Source organism: Macadamia integrifolia, chromosome 9 (genome assembly GCF_013358625.1).
Source record: "Macadamia integrifolia cultivar HAES 741 chromosome 9, SCU_Mint_v3, whole genome shotgun sequence".
NCBI classification, from domain to species: domain Eukaryota; kingdom Viridiplantae; phylum Streptophyta; class Magnoliopsida; order Proteales; family Proteaceae; genus Macadamia; species Macadamia integrifolia.
In genome coordinates, this window is record NC_056565.1 from 11,972,044 (window position 1) to 11,989,715 (window position 17,672).

The 17,672-nt window shown below is 38.6% G+C and overlaps 1 protein-coding gene across 4 annotated transcripts; it reads right to left on the reverse strand.

Annotated features, from left to right (window-relative positions):
- Positions 1 to 139: 139 nt before the first annotated feature.
- LOC122090164 (probable 3-deoxy-D-manno-octulosonic acid transferase, mitochondrial) lies at positions 140 to 16,527 on the reverse strand. 4 transcript variants are annotated; one of them, XM_042660008.1, is made up of 13 exons: positions 16,004 to 16,523; positions 15,746 to 15,839; positions 15,482 to 15,524; positions 14,272 to 14,394; positions 13,680 to 13,799; positions 13,497 to 13,575; positions 12,963 to 13,079; positions 12,328 to 12,425; positions 11,339 to 11,429; positions 1,615 to 1,734; positions 1,445 to 1,515; positions 458 to 688; positions 140 to 386 (listed from the first exon to the last, which is right to left on the reverse strand). In XM_042660008.1, exons 1-12 carry the CDS (start codon positions 16,200 to 16,202, stop codon positions 494 to 496), a joined length of 1,350 nt encoding a protein of 449 aa, XP_042515942.1. In that variant the 5' UTR covers positions 16,203 to 16,523; the 3' UTR covers positions 140 to 386; positions 458 to 493. The 4 variants fall into 4 exon arrangements, with proteins under 4 accessions (XP_042515942.1, XP_042515943.1, XP_042515941.1 ...); XM_042660009.1 differs by having other exon boundaries at positions 140 to 688; positions 12,975 to 13,079; positions 16,004 to 16,525; XM_042660007.1 differs by having other exon boundaries at positions 140 to 688; positions 16,004 to 16,522.
- Between the last annotated feature and the right edge of the window lie 1,145 nt (positions 16,528 to 17,672).

The window sequence follows — 17,672 nt, forward strand, 5'->3', positions numbered from 1 at the left end:
CTTCTGGTCCATTGCATTAATTAAGCCAAATGATGGCATCTCCCATTGCTTCCATGGCATGTGCCATTATAGCCATCAAACATGTCCCTTGCAGTACATATTTCAGATTTTGAAAGGGGAAACATATTTCAGAAATCTCAAAGAATTCACTGACAATTGTCTGTGTTCTTCTATTGTCATTTTTCTAAGGTTTTATCAAACAAAATATGTAGTTCGTCCAAAATAATAGCAAGATAGAGTAATCCACCAAAGATTAGGGCGTGGAGATGAACAAAATTGGCTCTAGATGTCAAAATCCCCAATTTTCAGACCCACGAATTGACATCTTCTGACTTCTAATGTCTGGGACTAGCGTGTTATGCCAAACACTGAGCAACATTAAGAACCTCAATGTGGCCCCAATTTGAACACAATGAAGGGCCTCAATATGCTTCTAAATTGACAAACCATACAGAACCTCAATGCACATCCAACTTTGACATTCTCATTTATTTTATTTCACAACTACATCTTTAGCTAAAAATGCCTTTCTTAAAACATGGAGATCTATCAGATTCCAAATATTTGTGATGATCCCACTTGACAGAGCAAAAAAGGATTGCTTTGCAGCCATACGACGTGCTTCCAGAAGTTCGGCATTGCTAAAGAGTTCTTTCAATGCTTCCACCAACTCTAATTTACCAGAAACCTGGAAGAGTTGCGCCATAAGAACCCCAATAAGGTTGTTAAACGAGGAAAGTAAACATGCATGAAACATTCAACCAGCTGAACTGAAAATAGGTTCAAGAAAGTCGGCCAGATATATAGAACACTGAACACCCCTCTATATCATCTAATTTAAAAATCCAGGCTGAAGGTCAGGTGCAATTATGGTGGGGTGCAGATACATAGGATACATATGGAGACCCTTAGGTTGTTTGGTTACCGTCGCATTGGTACTCATTAATGTACTTTCTTGGAAACAAACAGTAAATAAGGCCTTGAAAAGCACTCCAAGCAGGTGGATATGTGCGGAACGGACGGAGAATATGCATTCACACAATTTCCTGGTTACAATCTTACAGTCATAAGAGGAACCAAATAGCCTCTTTAAATACTGAGACAGAGCTGACACTTATTTCATCCACCAAAGGGATATGATCAAATCTGAGGAATTTTGTCCTCAACTCATGAATGGTCACAATGCTTGTCTACCCAACTGAAGAAGCGACCATAATGTCTCCATATGCATTGTCCAATGTAAAGCAAAAAAGAAGATGCCAAATTGTAGCCTTGTCAGGTAATAGCTTCAACTAGACCAGTAAAAGTATAGTCATTAAACTATAAATATAGATATGAAGAGGCCATTTGCTTATTAGAAACAATTCCGGGTTTGACATCAAGACAGTAAAGAAGAATTGAATGTACAGAAATTACGATGGCCAACAGAAAATGACCTTCATACCTTCATTACTGACAAAGGATTTGATCGCTGCATTTCAAGCACCATGTGAGAGAAATGTCCAACATGATGACCTGGAAGTTGATCAGAAAGAGCTGAATGAAAATCATGCTTCAGGATTCAACAAATGGCTAGAGACACATAAAACTTGCAAGCAGTTGTAAGAAAGTCACCAGTCAAAACAGCACAACCAGCTGCAGCAGCTTCTGAAATGTTATGGCCAGCTAAACCAGGAAGGAAAGAACCTCCAATCACAGCAATTGGAGCTAATTTATATAAGAAGCTTAGTTCACCTGCAACAATAGTCTGAAGGACATAGTAAAACAGTCGATTTCCATATCTTCTCAAAAGCAACCATACTAGGTCTCTGCATGTAAAGTTTTTTAAGGAACATTCATAACTGGGAAAAAAAATCATAGCAGGTCTAACATTTGGGATTGACCATCAAAATTGACATGTAGACAATGCAAAGGATGCTATATCTATCAACTTATTGGATTAGCCACATCAACCTTCCACATTGCAGAACGAGAACACCCATCAAAAGACTCCACCCTGCAGGAATTTGATTGGCTGAGCTTCAGGAATTGGCATTACAAGAGAGAATCTAATACACATTTGAACAGGAATGCTGAACACATGGACTGTCCGGTGACTACCTATCTGATGAAGGATCTGGATTGAGGATCTAAATTTAAATATCAGTATAGGAACCTGGATCAATTACTGGCAATACTAATCATATATATGGATTGGAGAATCCAAATAAAGGATCACCAAACAAGATAGCAAAAGCCATCAATAATGTATGCTAAGATTGGATTTGTCCCATCCAATGACAACACTCAGCCAAATCCCATCCAACACAGATCCTTACAACTATTGTATGGATTCGCTGCACCATCCCTCTTCATAGCGAGAACAAAATGTCTAGCCCAGCAAAGGGTTGTTAATCACTTGCATGGAAATATTTTCTTTAAAAATCATAGAATTACAATATTTATAGGCAAAAGGTTTGGTGCACGGCCATGTACCATGCATGGTCAAGCACTAACTGTGGGATGGGGTCCGAAATGACTAAACCCACCCCTCCTTATTTGAAGCATCTTAACCCTTCCCCCCTCTTATACGCTCATGCATGAAAACCCTCCCAATATTTATATAAATAAAAAGTATGCAAAGTAAATGAAAACTTAATCTGACAAGTCATTATGGGTTTACCTATTGAAAATAAGGTAGTGAGTCTATTTTACATGGATGATTTGAAGCCTAGAATAATGGTGATGTGCTGGGGTGTGTGACTGCATGTTCAGAGACACTTTCTAATTAATCTCAAGTAACCTAAAGTCAACAGGTGTCAAATTCTTGTGCAATGGGGGAATCAGGACACATGATTCGAAAGAATCAAAGCGACTCTTGGTTTTAAAATCATAGCTGAACCATTCTACATGGAACATTCAGAGAAATGAATGGTAAGATGTCTTAGAGGATGGGTGAGACCTCTGCAAGAAGTTATTGGCGTCATTAAGGACTGCAAGATGGATGACTCCTCTGGAGGCTTTCAAAGGCATTTCCACTGACTGACTATTTTGGAGGTAGTGGCCCTAGGTGGTTTCATCTAAGGCAACCACTTTGCAGATCCAATAGCTATGGCTCCCCCTCCTAATGTCATCAAAGTTGAATGTTGATGTTAGCTCCCTAGGTAATCCTGGACCAGCTGGTATAGGTTGTCTTTAGGAACAATGATCGGCCAACTACATTGCAGATGAGTTGGCTTTATTTCATAGGGACTGTTTGTACGGGAGGGTACCACATTGGGCCAAAGACAGTCCAAAAAAGCGAAGGCTCACCCAGCTGAAAAACTACAGCATGCGTGTTAGCGCAACAGGGCTTTACGATCAGCTTTACTCTGCCCAAGTGCTTGCCCCTTACTAAATTTAAGTAATCTTCTAACTATTTAGTCCCATATGTGGGGTTTTTTGCTTTGCCTGCTTTGTTATACTTATAAATTAGAGTTCATTGTATCTCCTTCCTATTGCAATAAAACCACTTTACTACTAATTATAAAAACCGTAATAGATAAACCAATTATTCTAAAGCAGTCTAATTAAGCCCATCGATGCCATGGGGCAGCCGCTTAGAGGATGTGCCTCGGCGCAACGGTAAGGTTGCTCCATTTCGACCTAGTAATAATGGGTTCGAGTCGGGAAACAGCCTCTCCACAAAGCGCAGGGTAAGGCTACATATATTATGACCCTCTCCAGACCCCACAGTGGCAGGAGCCTTGTACACTTCATAATTCCGCTACTTACCAGGAGAAAGATAAGGCTCTGCTAAACTGAAGCCACTTAAGTATTTTAAAGTCAAATTTGGAGCTAGTTTCCTAGTTGTTCAAATGTAACTATTGAGTTTAGCGCTAGGCTAATCCTAAACAGCGACAAGGCCGATAGGGGCATTTATGTCCTATTGGCCCCATATCTCTATGATTAGGTTTTTCTTCTTCATGGGGGTATATTTGTACTTTTCTTCAGCATCATTCAATATAAGTTTTGAGGCATAACTTGCGATCATACTATTCTGGTCTGATCGCAGGTCACTCCTCTATTTTGGGAGTCTCTTTCGATCACACCTCACTCTCTCTCTCTTCTCTCCTCTTTTCTTCTTCTCTTCTTTCCTCTCTTTCTCTATTTTGATTACAGGTTTCTGGGATTGTAACATGGTATCAGAACCTCTGTGATCAAGCCTAGGGTTTATACATTCCTCTCTGTTGACTTCATTCTTCCGCTAACCTCTTTGGTGTGCAGCCGCCTACTGCTACATTTACTATTGCTAAAATCATATGGGTGTTAGATAATGTCTCTTTGCTTATTTTATTAATTGACAATCAAAGACTGATTTTTGACAGGGTTTTTTATACTTCATTGATTTTTGCCCCATGGTCTGTAACCCTAAACTCTAAACCCTACAGGTGATTGTTTGTTTGGTGATGACCATGGAGAGATCAGGTCTTGATAATATGGATCAGTAATAGAATTCCCCATTCTATGGTTCTATATAGATCTACATACATATGATTATTTGTTTGCCTCTACATCAACAATCCTTTCTTTTCTATTTTTTTTGGTTTCTCATGGCTGAGACCAAAACTACCACTGCTACATCTTCCTCGGACAAAGTGAATGTCCAGATTACCTCTATCAAGCTCAAAGGAAGTTCGAACTACCTACTTTGGGCTCAATCTGTGAAGGTTTATCTTATGGCCAAGAATAAACTTCAATATACTACCTCTAATTCTCCCCAGTCGTCTGATAAGGGATACAATGACTGGATGAAGGATAATAAATTAATCTTGATCTGTTTGTAGAATAGTATGGAACCAGATGTCGCTACCAATGTCATATTCCACACTACTACAAAGGGAGTATGGAATGACTTGAAGGAAACTCACTCTCAGGAAAAGAACATGACCCGTATTTATGATATATATGAGAAGTTGTTCCAGTTTTGCCAATCTGACAGATCTCTTCCAGAGTACTATAGTGCTTTCAGGGGCATGGTTGAAGAACTCAATGTTTTCCATCCCTTGACCACAGACATTGACAAATTGAAGGCTCAGCGCAATGAGTTTTTTGTTTCCAAATTTTTGGCTGGGTTGAATAATGATTTGAAGGCAGTGAAGGGCCATCTACTTGCAGGCGATACTGTTCCTACTCTGAATGACACTTATTCGCGACTACAGCGTATTACTTTATCCACTAAACCTGATCAGTCTTCCAAAGACAATTCTACCTTCCTTGCCAACTGTGGACGTGGTTGCCATCGTGGGGGAGCTATGGGTCAGCTGGTCGAGGTTCTAGTGGACAGCCGTCTGATTGTGCATCTCACCAGTGGACTTATTGTGGGAAGTCCAACCATACTGTCGAGACTTGCTGGGGCAAAGCATGGCAAGCCAAAGTGGGCCACTCAGTTAGCCAATCATGCAGTGTCAGACGATGGTACTAACATAGTGTCTTCCACTGATACTAAGCCGATAACTTCCTCAGGAGATTTGTCTACCAGTCTACGCGATGACATCAATCAGTTAATTCGGCGTTTGCACTCTCGAGGCATCCTCTAAGACATCCAATAGTGGGTCTACATTTGCTGCCACCCTAGCTTATGCAGGTACCTCAACCCTTCTTACCACTACTTCTACCCCATGGATCATTGATTCAAGTGCTTCTGCCCATATGATTGGTTAGTCATCACTTTTTAAATACTTTTATTCTAGTACCAATTCTACATCTGTTATTCTTGCCAGCGGTGCTTCCACACCGGTTCTAGGCCATGGTATCATCTCATCTACATCCTCACTGAATTTATCATCTGTGTTACATGGACCACAATTTCCATTAAGTCTTCTCTTTATGAGCCAGTTAACTAGTTCATTAAATTGCTCAGTAACCTTCTTTCCCTCTTACTGTGTTTTTCAGGATCTTCACATGAGGAAGACAGTGGAGGGCATGAAAAAGATGGTTTATATTATCTCAACTGTGGCTCTCCTGCTTCTTCTGTTGTTGCTACTGCTGTTGAGGATGTGACTCATTTCCAATGGTACTGTCGTTTAGGACATTTGTCTTTGTCTAGGTTGAAACTTTTATTTCCTAGTTTCAAGTCTGTGCTTAGGTTAGAATGTGAGGCCTGTGAGTTGGGAAAACATCACCGTGTGTCTTTCCCATCTCGCTCTGTGTCTTGTAGTCCGTCTTTATTTTCTTTAGTCCATTCTGATGTATGGAGTCCTTGCAGAGTTAGTAATAGATTTGGTTTTCACTATTTTGTGACATTTGTGGATGATCATTCTCGTCTTACATGGTTGTACATGTTAAAGGACAGATCTGAATTTTTATCTGTGTTCCAGAAATTTTATAATGAAATAAAAACTCAGTTTGGCATTTTAATTAAGATTTTTCGATCTAATAATGCTTTAGAATATGCCCAAAATGATATTTCTGATTTTTGTGCCAACCGTGGAATGATACACTAAACTAGTTGTGCCTATACCCCACAGCAAAATGGGGTAGCAGAGAGCAAGAACCGGCATCTCCTCGAGGTAACTCGAGCTATTATGATACATATGCATGTTCCTAAACATTTTTGGTGTGATGGGGTTTCAACTACATGTCATTGATTAATCGCATGCCTTCTTTAGTTCTCTCAAATATGTCTCATTTTTCTATTATGTTTCCTACCTTACCGACTTTTCCTGTTCCTCCCCGAGTCTTTGGGTGTGTGTGTTTTGTCTATAATTTGCATGCACAAGTAGATAAATTATCTCCTCGGACTACTAAGTGCATTTTTTTTTGTTATTCACATACTCAGAAAGGGTACAAGTGCTATGACCCTATTACTCACAGGAACTTTGTTAGTGCCGATGTGACTTTTTTTGAAGGCACATCATTTTTTCCTCCTCAGGTGTCTCAGTCTGGTATGGAGTGGACTTTCTCCTCCACCCATTCCTTCTCTCATTCCCTTTCCTGATGTTCCTAGTGCTAGTGACTCACCTCCTCTACAGGTTTATCAGCACAAGAAGAAGGTTGGACAACCGAGTGTAGATACCACTACTCCAGATGATTCACTTCCTCCATTGCTGCCTTCCTCTGGTGAAGCTTCTCCTCCTTCTCCGCCTAATGACTTACCAATTGCTCAAAGGAAAGGTACATGTTCTTGCACTCAAAAATCTATGGTTGTGTATCCTATTGATAACTTTGTTTCCTTGTCTCATCTTCCCTCGACCATCTATGGTCTTGCCCTGTCACTTTCTACTAACCCTATTCCCCGTACCCATAATGATGCCCTACGTATCCCTGGATGGAAAACTGCCATGGATATAGAAATGGATGCTCTCTTGAGTTGTGGTACCTGGAGTCTAATAGATTTACCTCCTGATAAGGATTTGATGAAGCGTCGTTGGGTGTACACTATTAAGTATCACTCTGATGGCTCTGTTGAGCGGTTGAAAGCCCGTCTGATTGCCAAGGGGTATACTCAGACATATGGGGTTGATTATATTGAGACCTTCTCCCTGGTTGCAAAATTGAACTCTATTCGTCTACTTATTTCTCTTGCTGTCAACTTTGATTGGCCCTTATTTCAGTTAACATCAAGAATGCCTTCTTGTATGGTGACCTACCGGAAGAGTTGTATATGGAGTAACCTCCTGGTTATATTGCTCAGGGGGAGAATAAAGGTCGTGTGTGTCGCTTATACAAGGCTATCTATGGACTTAAACAGTCAACTCGGGCATGGTTTGACAAGTTCAGTACTACCATAGTAACTTGTGGATTTTCTCAATGTTATTCTGATCATTCTACCTTTGTTCGTCGCAGAGGTGATAAACTGGTGGTATTGGTAATTTATATTGATGATATTATTCTTACGGTAATGATGAAGCCGAAATTTCTGAAGTGAAGGCTTATCTACAGCAACACTTTCAGACCAAGGATTTGGGCCAACTTCACTATTTTCTTGGGATTGAAGTGATCCGATGCAAGAAAGGGATCAGTCTGTCTCAAAGGAAATATGTGTTGGACCTTTTATCTGACAGTTGTCAAGGCATTGCCAAGGAGTCACCTAGGCAACGACTAGGCGTCTAAGCGGTTTTCCTGGGGCCTAGGCGACAGCCGCCTTGTCGCACTGCATGTCGCCTTGTGTTTCGGCATTTATGCAAGTAAATGTTTTTAATAGTTGTTATTTTATTTACTTAAGATATTATTCATAAATAAGCAAATACCCCCTATTTGAATCCGATAAAAATAGTTTAAAATTCAAATTCCAAAAGGATAAAAAGTCAATCCCCCAGTCCACAAACAAAAACTGGATTTTGGTTATAGGGACGATTTTCAACTTTTAAATGCTAGGGTTTTTCTCAATTATGAAAATTTTATAAATTCTATCATGTTAAAACATTGCTAAAAACCAAAAGTCCAGTAAAATAATATTTTGTTTTGATATTCATAAAATTATTTTCATTTAGGCAATTTTAACAGTATTCACACACTTAAAAATAAGTTTGACTGAAGCATAACTTTGTCATTGCAACTCAGATTTAAGTAATCTTAGACTTGTTAGAAAGCTGGTTTTATGTTATAAGTAATACAAAAAGTCTCATGTAAAAATAAAATCATTTGACTAATCAAACTTATTATAGAATAAGAACATTTCTCTAAATGTTGATTTTTTATAACTTAATATGACTTAATGTTAATTTTTTATGATTTGATGTGGCTAAATGTTGATTTTTAATGACTTGATGTGGCTTAATCTTTATTTTTTATGATACAAGGTATATATAACTTACTAAATAATGTTAGAAAATAGGAAAAATAAAAAATAACACTTGTTCGCCTTAAGGCGGGCACCTTCTCGCCTAAGCGCTTAGACAACCCTCCACCGCCTTGGTTCACCTTGGCACCGTGACAACTATGTCTGACACTGGTATGCTTGCATCCAGACCTGTTGATATCCCTATGGATCCTCACCAAAAGTCTGGGGTTAATAATGGCGAACCTCTCCAGGATGTGCATCAGTACAGGAGTTTGATAGGCAAGCTGATTTATTTTATTGTAACTCGTCCTGGTGATGTGGATCCGAGAGAGTCGGATCGCTTAGGGCCCACAATAAAGTAGTAAACTCAAAATATAAGGAGTAATGGCAGTTCTGTAATTAACTGAAACTAAAGGAAGGTGGCAGTTTAGTAATTACAAGAAACCTAAAAAGGATTGGCAAACTTGTAAATAAAAGGGATCTTAAAAGGATGAAAAGAGGTTAAAGTAACTGATGGGATATGAAGGGGATTAGAATTACTGACCAGGGGTAGTCTTGGAAGCAATTATTGGGCATGGGTAAGTAGTAAATAAAAGTGGAATGGAAGGGGTATTAATAAGGAGGTAAAACAAAAGAGGGACTTTTACACAAAAGAACAAATACTAAAGGACAAAAATCAAGGGGTTTGAGGGGTATAATGGGAAAAACCAAATTAAGGGGTTTTAAACCACAACTCACGAGTCTTTCTTCTTCTTCCTTGGACAACCAGCAGGGGCGGAAGAATCCAGCAGCTTGCTGGGGCTAAATCTCCTTCAAATCTTCTCTGTTTGGTCTGAAATTTCAGGCATGGGATCACAAGAGGAGGCTCTTCCAAATCCACATTATATCTGGTCAGATTGGCAGGCTGAAAGGACGTGGGAAGCACCTGAAACTGAAGATGGTGACAACTCCCAGGGCAGATCTGAAACCTGGTTTCGATCTCAGGACTGAAGAGGGCTTTGGAGTTGGAGCTCTACGGTCTGAATCCCCTTCAAGGTAGGAGCCTTCGTCCAGAATTTCAGAGTCAACCGGTACAGAACAAGGATGCAACAAGCTCTTGTTCTGTGTTAGGCATCACCGCCTAGCAGAGACGATAAACAGTATCCAGCAGTTGAAAAAAAATAAATAAATAAATAAAGAAGAAAGTAATGGAGATGAAGAAGAAGAACTAAAGAGGAAAATAGGAGAGGGAAAGGAAGAGATTAGAAGATTTTAGAGAGAAAAAAAAGGGGTCGGCAACCATGGTTTCAACCAAAACCTAAATTCTCAAATTCATTCAAAAAAATCTAAAACTGAACTTCTTCATCGTTTACATGTCCAATATAAAGAAAAAAATAAAAAATTAATGGCAACTAACTTAAAATGGAAACTAACCTAAAATTAGAAACTAACTAATTTCAAAGAAATTGTTTCTAAAACAAAAGAAAATCAAATCAAAAAGATTTTTTTTTTCCTAAATCCATCGTGCATCTGCATCACCTGGCATCTCCTATGTTGTTGGAGTCCTCAGTCAGTTCATACAGTCTCCTCAGAAAGCATATTGGGATGCAGTTGTTCGTGTTTTTCGCTACCTAAAGGGTGCTCCTGGAATAGGGCTGATCTATTGTCCTAATCGGCATATGGAACTAGTTGGCTATTCTGACGCTGATTAGGTCAGCTTTGCTAGTGATCATAGGTCCACTACAGGTTATTGCACGTTTGTTGGAGGTAATTTGATTACATGGTGTAATAAGAAGCAGATTACCATTGCCCGGTCTAGTGCAGAAGCAAAATACAGAGCTATGGCTCATACCACTGCTGAGTTGATGTGGCTACGATCTTTACTCTTGGAGTTGGGGTTTCCAGTAACCAAGCCTATGAAGATGTATTGTGACAACCAAGCTGCGGTATACATTGCTAGCAATCCGGTCTTTCACGAGAGGACCAAGCACATCGAGGTGGACTGCCACTTCGTTCCTGATGTTGTTCTGAAAAAGCTGATTGAGACCCCGTGTGTTCCTTCATCAGATCAGTTGGCTAACATGTTCACTAAGTCTCTGTTTGCTCCTAGTTTTCGTAATGGTTGTACCAAGCTAAGCATGGGTGATGTACTGATGTGTATACTCCAGCTTGAGGGGGAGTGTTGAGTTTAGCGCTAGGCGCTAATCCTAAACAACAACAGGGCCGATAGGGGCATTTATGTCCTATCGGCCCTATATCTCTGTGATTAGGTTTTTCTTCTTTATGGAGGTATTTTTGTACTTTTCTTCAGCACCATTTAATATAAGTTTTGAGGCATAACCTACGATCATACTATTCTGGTCTAATAGCAGGTCACTCCTCTCTTTTGGGAGTCTCTTTCGATCGCACCTCTCTCTCTCTCTCTTCTCTCCTCTTTTCTTCTTCTCTTCTTTCCTCTCTTTCTCTGTTTTGATTACAGGTTTCTAGGATTGTAACAGTAATCTTCATTCATTACAACAAATTCCATTTCCACCATCTCAAATTATAAGTTTCAATAAAAATATTGCAGAGCCAGAAATATTTACTATATAGTGCACAGTACCAGAAAGTACAGACCTAGTGTATCCACCACATAGATATTTGTGCTTGCCAAAATCTTTTCACCACTAGATCGCAAAACAACATTTAAACCTTCTTTCTGCACTTCCTGCACACGTTAAAAACAAAAAACAAAAAGAAAACAAAATATATAAGATATAAGGAAAATACTGCCAACTCAGTAACAGTCAAAAGACTCAAGTGATGCAAGTTAAGATTCATGATTGGTGACTCTATAAGCACCAGGGAAGTGCAGTGTTTCTTTTTCCAGAAAGCTTTGGAGAATTGAATTAACACAGTTTTCTGGATTGGGACAACAGGCTGTGTGGTAGAGCACATGTCCACTAACAGAAGATAATACGTGACCAAATGCAAAGAAAAGATTGAGAAACATAAGAAGATAAAAATGACACATATTCATGTGTTAAACATACAAGACATGCAGAAGTATTTCATACATCACAGATCACGTGAGTGGCCTCTACATAGATATGTAAGCTGCTTTAGACAAGCCACACCGAGGTGACATTACAATGCATGATGAAGCATCAGAAGCAACAGAAATTTCCACAGCAAGGGAAGTATTAATCAGTGTTTAAAATCCAAACTGAGCTTTGAACCATTATGGGTAACGACTCAATATAAACAACTGTTAAGATATTAAATTCTTGTGAAGACATACAACGGATGGTCAATCCTCCTAACCAGAATTTGTATCAGTTTCTTGAAGTATGTAAATGTGGTTGCTTATAAAAGCCATGGTTGCTCTGATGATCTAATTGTCGAGTTTAAGAGCCCAAATGGTCCAACCATTGGAACCAGATGGTCTGTTGACCAGTCAGCAGTCTTTGAGCAAAGAGAGGACTAGTCAACAGTCATGGCCTGGTGTCCAACAATCTGAACGCTTGAGCTGATGGTCAGAGAGAAAAAATGGATGAAGCATTACGTATTAAGCTCAAAGATATCATTATGCTATAACCCCACAAAGAAGAGGATAGAAACCATACTATGACAATCTGACGGCCTTCCCATGGATGACGGGGCACAATAATAGTCAACATGTTAGAATACATCTTCACAAGTACTTTATGAGCTCCAAGCATAACTGCAAATCAAGTTTGTTGGAAGTTCAAATGATCAAAGAATGCAAACTATAACTTGCAAGGAAAGGAACAATAGTTTGCAACAACTATAACCAACTTTAGAGCTGCCCAAAGGTAAAAATAATCAGTAAGTGATAGTAAAAATGATTAGCACAATGACCATGACAAGACAACAGCCTCAAGCCATTGCCAAACAGAATTTGGAACCCACCCAAGTTATTGAGGTATAAAAATTAAACTTGCTGCTTAACTATGCCCTTTTGACCATCTCAAGGACATTATTAGAAACATAACATAGGATTGTGAGAATGCTTCTCATTATCAAACATGACACTTAAAGGTGGGGGAAGAAGATCCAATATTCATAAATTCCTACAAGTGAATGCTGTAGTCAAGCCATAAGTTATCATAAGTGGCAAGAAAAGCAGAAGAATCAAGATAAATTACAAATCCACTGAATAATAATTTAAACTGGAAGTAACACCATTAGTATCAAGAGGCAAGAGGATGGAAACAAACTGCAAAATGCCAGGTTAAACCTTCTTCTTCACCCTTATGAATAGAAGCAGCCATCCAAACAGGCCTATTGGCAAGCTGTAGCTGCAGATCTTCCATAATAGTACATTCTTGCTCAGAAGCTTCAGCATTTCCTACAGCTGAATGAAAAAGGAACATTGTAATTAAAATAGAAAGCATCCACACGAAATTAAAGACCCAGAAGGTCTCTAAGAGGAACAAATGACCGTTTATTTTTTCCTCGACATGTTGTTCAAAGATTGCATGCTACAAGGTAGGTATAAGAAATCCAGGAAAGGGATTCTTTCTTTTTCTTATACTATAAGATTGGGTATAAGAAATCCCAGGAAGGCATTCTTTCACTTTTTCCTTTTTCACCTCTCTTTTACAGTCGAAAGTGTTAAGGGCACTCATTTAACGATGAATCGGAGGCCCAATACTTATCATATTAGTTCAGCACATCATGTTGGAGAAAGAAAAATGATTAACAGTTCTTCACTTGACACAGTTCATCTATTTACTTCAAAAAATTTCAAGCGCCAAATCAACAGGTGTACCATATTTCAAGTCACCAGCAAAGTTGATGGTGAAAGGTCGGGCTTGCAGCAGCTGATACTGGATTGCCTCAATTGTGCTCTGCTTGATACAACGAGATCAGTTATGATTTCATAGACAAAATGCCATAATAACAAGAACAACAATAACAGTGACAACAATCACCCGGAGGGAGAGAGACATACTATTGGGGCAATCAATGAAAATCTTGATAGCATCAATGAAATCAAGGGGAGTGCAACTGGAGCTGACCAAAGTTTGAAGGATTTAGAAGACATCCGAGCATTCAGCAATGCCACCACAATCTGAAGACAGCAAGGCATTGTGAAAGTTAAATAGAAACAATGACAAACCATGTAAGCGAGTCATCATGCCATGAGTAAATTAAATGAAACAATGACAAAAGGGAAGGGGGACGAGGACACTGCATGGACCCTAAAGATGCAAAAATGGAAAAAGATAAGAATACCCCAAAGGAGTAATTAGAAACATTAAAAAGCGAAATGATTGGTGGAATAATCATAACGGTTAAACAATTTACTGCAACCAGAAAGAAAGTAGGCTAAAATCAAGTAAACTATAAAACAGCGTTTATGTAAGACTTTATGCATTCTTGATAGTGTGCACAAATTCAGAACATTTGCTACCATTGGGTTAGAGAAGTGTTTTGCAATTCTAACTGCTCTATGATAACAAGTCAATATGTCTGCCCAATTTTCTAGTCTCAAATGCAGGCACACAATTAAGAGGCAAATTATCAGTTTGAGAATCACTCACTCCTTTCCTGGAAGCTCCCAGTACAAGATTAGGCCAAAGTTCACTTTCAATCAGAAAAATAGCACTTGGATCCCAATAGCCGAGGAAAGCATCCATGGCAGAAGGAGTATCAAGGGGCGCAAACTGCAGCAGACAATGAAATCACAGGTAAGAGCATAACAAATGATTTTATGTTTTTAATGTCAACTATAAGAGAAGGATATCAAGTAGACAATAATTTAAATTAAAAATAAATAAAAATCAAACATCAAAAAATTAAAAAATTAAAAAATCAAAACATGGAAAATTAAGACAATTATAAAGCCAATGCCAACAAGAGTACCTTTTGTTTTTACCTTCACTTTCACGGTATCAGCCATAGGAAATGAGGAATGAAAGAAAGGAATATACCAGAGAACAAGCACTAAAAAGGAACTTGAACTTGGACTAAACTCGTTGCACATAAAAATTACCAGAGGAAACACTAACAACCCACTAGACAGGGAAGCTCCCATTTTCTCATCCCCAACAGTAGTAAAATGCTTATAGCAAAGTTGAAGTTCAGGTGGGATTCATTTTCCACATGAAAAAATACAGTAAAAAATTTAATACATTAAGGATCTAATAGTTTATGTTTATCATTGGTATAAAATACAAATGTTTTCCACGAGTATTTTGGAGTAAGGTATAAAATACAAGTGCTTTTCTGCATCTTTTAACTCTAGAAAGAAAAGTCAAGAGGGGGGGGGGGGGAGTATATAAGGACAGCACACACAAAATATGTCCCCACCAATGTCCTAAAATAAACCCTCATTACTGAATAAAATGACCAAAGAAATCAAGGCAACGCTATGATTTGCATCCCCAAAACGGAACACTCACTGCAAGCAATAATATTGATTTTATTAACTGACCATCATCAGAGCAAAAGAATAATAAGACCTTGAATACAGTTATCACTCTGAAGAACAAGTATTGTCAAATTAAGGGCAGCAGTAGGGGAAATTGCCGTGATGAATATGTTTGTAAACAACAAAGATACAAACAAATTCCAGCAAAATAAGGCAGAGTATGGCAAGTCACACTCTTGATAGTATTTTTCTGTCACATGGATCACAATAAATTGAAGTAAGCTTTTACTACCAGAGGATCACTCAAAAATTTATAGCCAACTCCATTATTATGATAACCAACTAGGAAGTACAAATTGAATTAACAGATCATGAGGTACCTGATATATGACACCAAGTGGAAGCCGGTCCTTTATAACATTGCTGCAAACCAACAATAAAGTCGCCAATATTACCAACTGCTGTTGCTTCGCATCAGTTTTTCCTTTTTCCCCACTTTGTTAGTGCAATCATCTCTTCCATATTAAGTTCCCAATTCAAACCTACTGAACCTATAAAGAACCCCATCTGAAACCTTATTTAAAATTGGTGGGTTGTTTTACTTTCGGGGGTGGGGAGGTGGTGGAGTTTGAATTTCGTCTTACAATGCAGAGGTTGTGGTCGTCGTCATCAAAATGGTAAGATCAGGGCGTTGCTGAATACAGTGTTTGATTATTGGGATTGCAGCCATTCCTTCACCTGAGAATGGGTTTGGGTACAAACACGAAAAATCAATGAAAGCATAAAATCCAACATAAACAGCCAACAGTGGGGCGAAGTCCCAAAGTCCAATCTCCGCTCGGGGAAAGAACAAAATTTGGAGTAAAAGACACAAAAGAAATAGAAGAATAGATCAAACCAACCTAATGAGACGGCGTGAAACCAGAGGAGAGGTCCAGGAGGGCGGGGAAGTGAAGGACGGCCGAAGCGTTCCTGCCAACGTAGAGGGTGCTCGAGCCCTTGGAGTCTTCGGCATTGGACGTGAAGATAGAGGAAAGGAGAGAGGCCATAGCTCAATGTCCTATAGACCATGTAAACGTACTTACCCATCTCTCCGCCCATTTCTCTCCCACCTCTTCCGAGACTGCGTCTGCTACTTGATCATCAAGTGCGCAGCAGACGGCACAAAAAAGAAAACACTTCGCACAATTACACTCCTAAAAACAACTCACATGGGGTTGACTTGATAGATACTTTGCCTTCTAATAAGTTCTATTCAAGGTCAATCTCAATATAAGGCTCAAGCTTTGTATGTATTTGCATAAAATTTCTTTACGAACAGGCACTGAGTGACAGTGAGGGATGCACATTGAGACCATCCCAGCCATTTGATTTTCACTGTCATGCATCGCTCACGCAGAGGATTTGGACCCCATATCTTTCCTCACCATTTGTCCATAGGTCATTTTAGGTCTGCTTGCTAATTCCTTTTTCAATTTGAATCAAATCACTCATTCGGATCATTTGAAGGCTTCCATTGAACATGGTTATTATTATGCTATAGAACCCTTTTAGGTTTTAAAGAAATATAGCAATCATACAACACGATGCACCTCTCCATTTCATTTATCCTATTTTAATTCTTTATAAAACATCATCATCTATATTATTTTTTATATTTACGATTAAGCTCAAATACTTAAAATAATCACTTTTTAAAACTTCCATCTAATCAATTTTTACCACTTCATTATTTGTCTCACCTCATGTAACTAAAGTTAGACTTTATACTAATTTTCTTTTAATTTTAGATCTCACCCTAACTTATGTATTAAGATGACCAAATTGCAAACTGCATAATCATTAATGCCTTAGTAATCATCAAATGCTTACATGTCACTTTAAAGTCCACATCACCACCTTCAATCCAGAGAAGGAATGGAAACTGATATAATTGCAGCATTATCCCATTTCCTAGTGTAATTCCTAATTTTGTGCCAATTTATTCTCATTATGCAAGGGGAAAAAGAAACCAATGCACAATTGGTAGAGAAGTAATCTGAACATTTCAGAAAAATCCAGGAGCGAGGATGTGAGTTGAAAGTTTAGTGAAAAATTTTAGAAAAAAGAGAAAAGCTTAGAATTGACAAAAAAATTCCTAAAACTTTGCAATTAGGCATAAGTTTGGTGAATGGACAATATGAAAGATAAGGCCTAATTCGTCATCAAATTCTAAACATCATTGTCACAGCATCTAGGTGACTCAATGCATCAAAGGGGTCAGGATATAATATGATACCAACAAGTGTCTAGGCACCGGCTTAGGCGATCATGGCAGATGGGCGATGCATTGATAACTATGATTCTAACTTACGCATCAGATCAGTCTTCTACATCAAATTTAATTTCAACTCAATTCAAATTTTCAAAGCTTCATTTTGCCATGCAGGCACAAGAGTTACTAAAAAATTTTACACATGCCAGAGTTTGAGGCAGTTGAGGATGTGCCTTACTAATAATTTATTGAGATAAAGTTTTCTAAGGGAGAGTGCAGTACAAATAACAAGAAGAAGAGATGGAAATTTGTAGAAA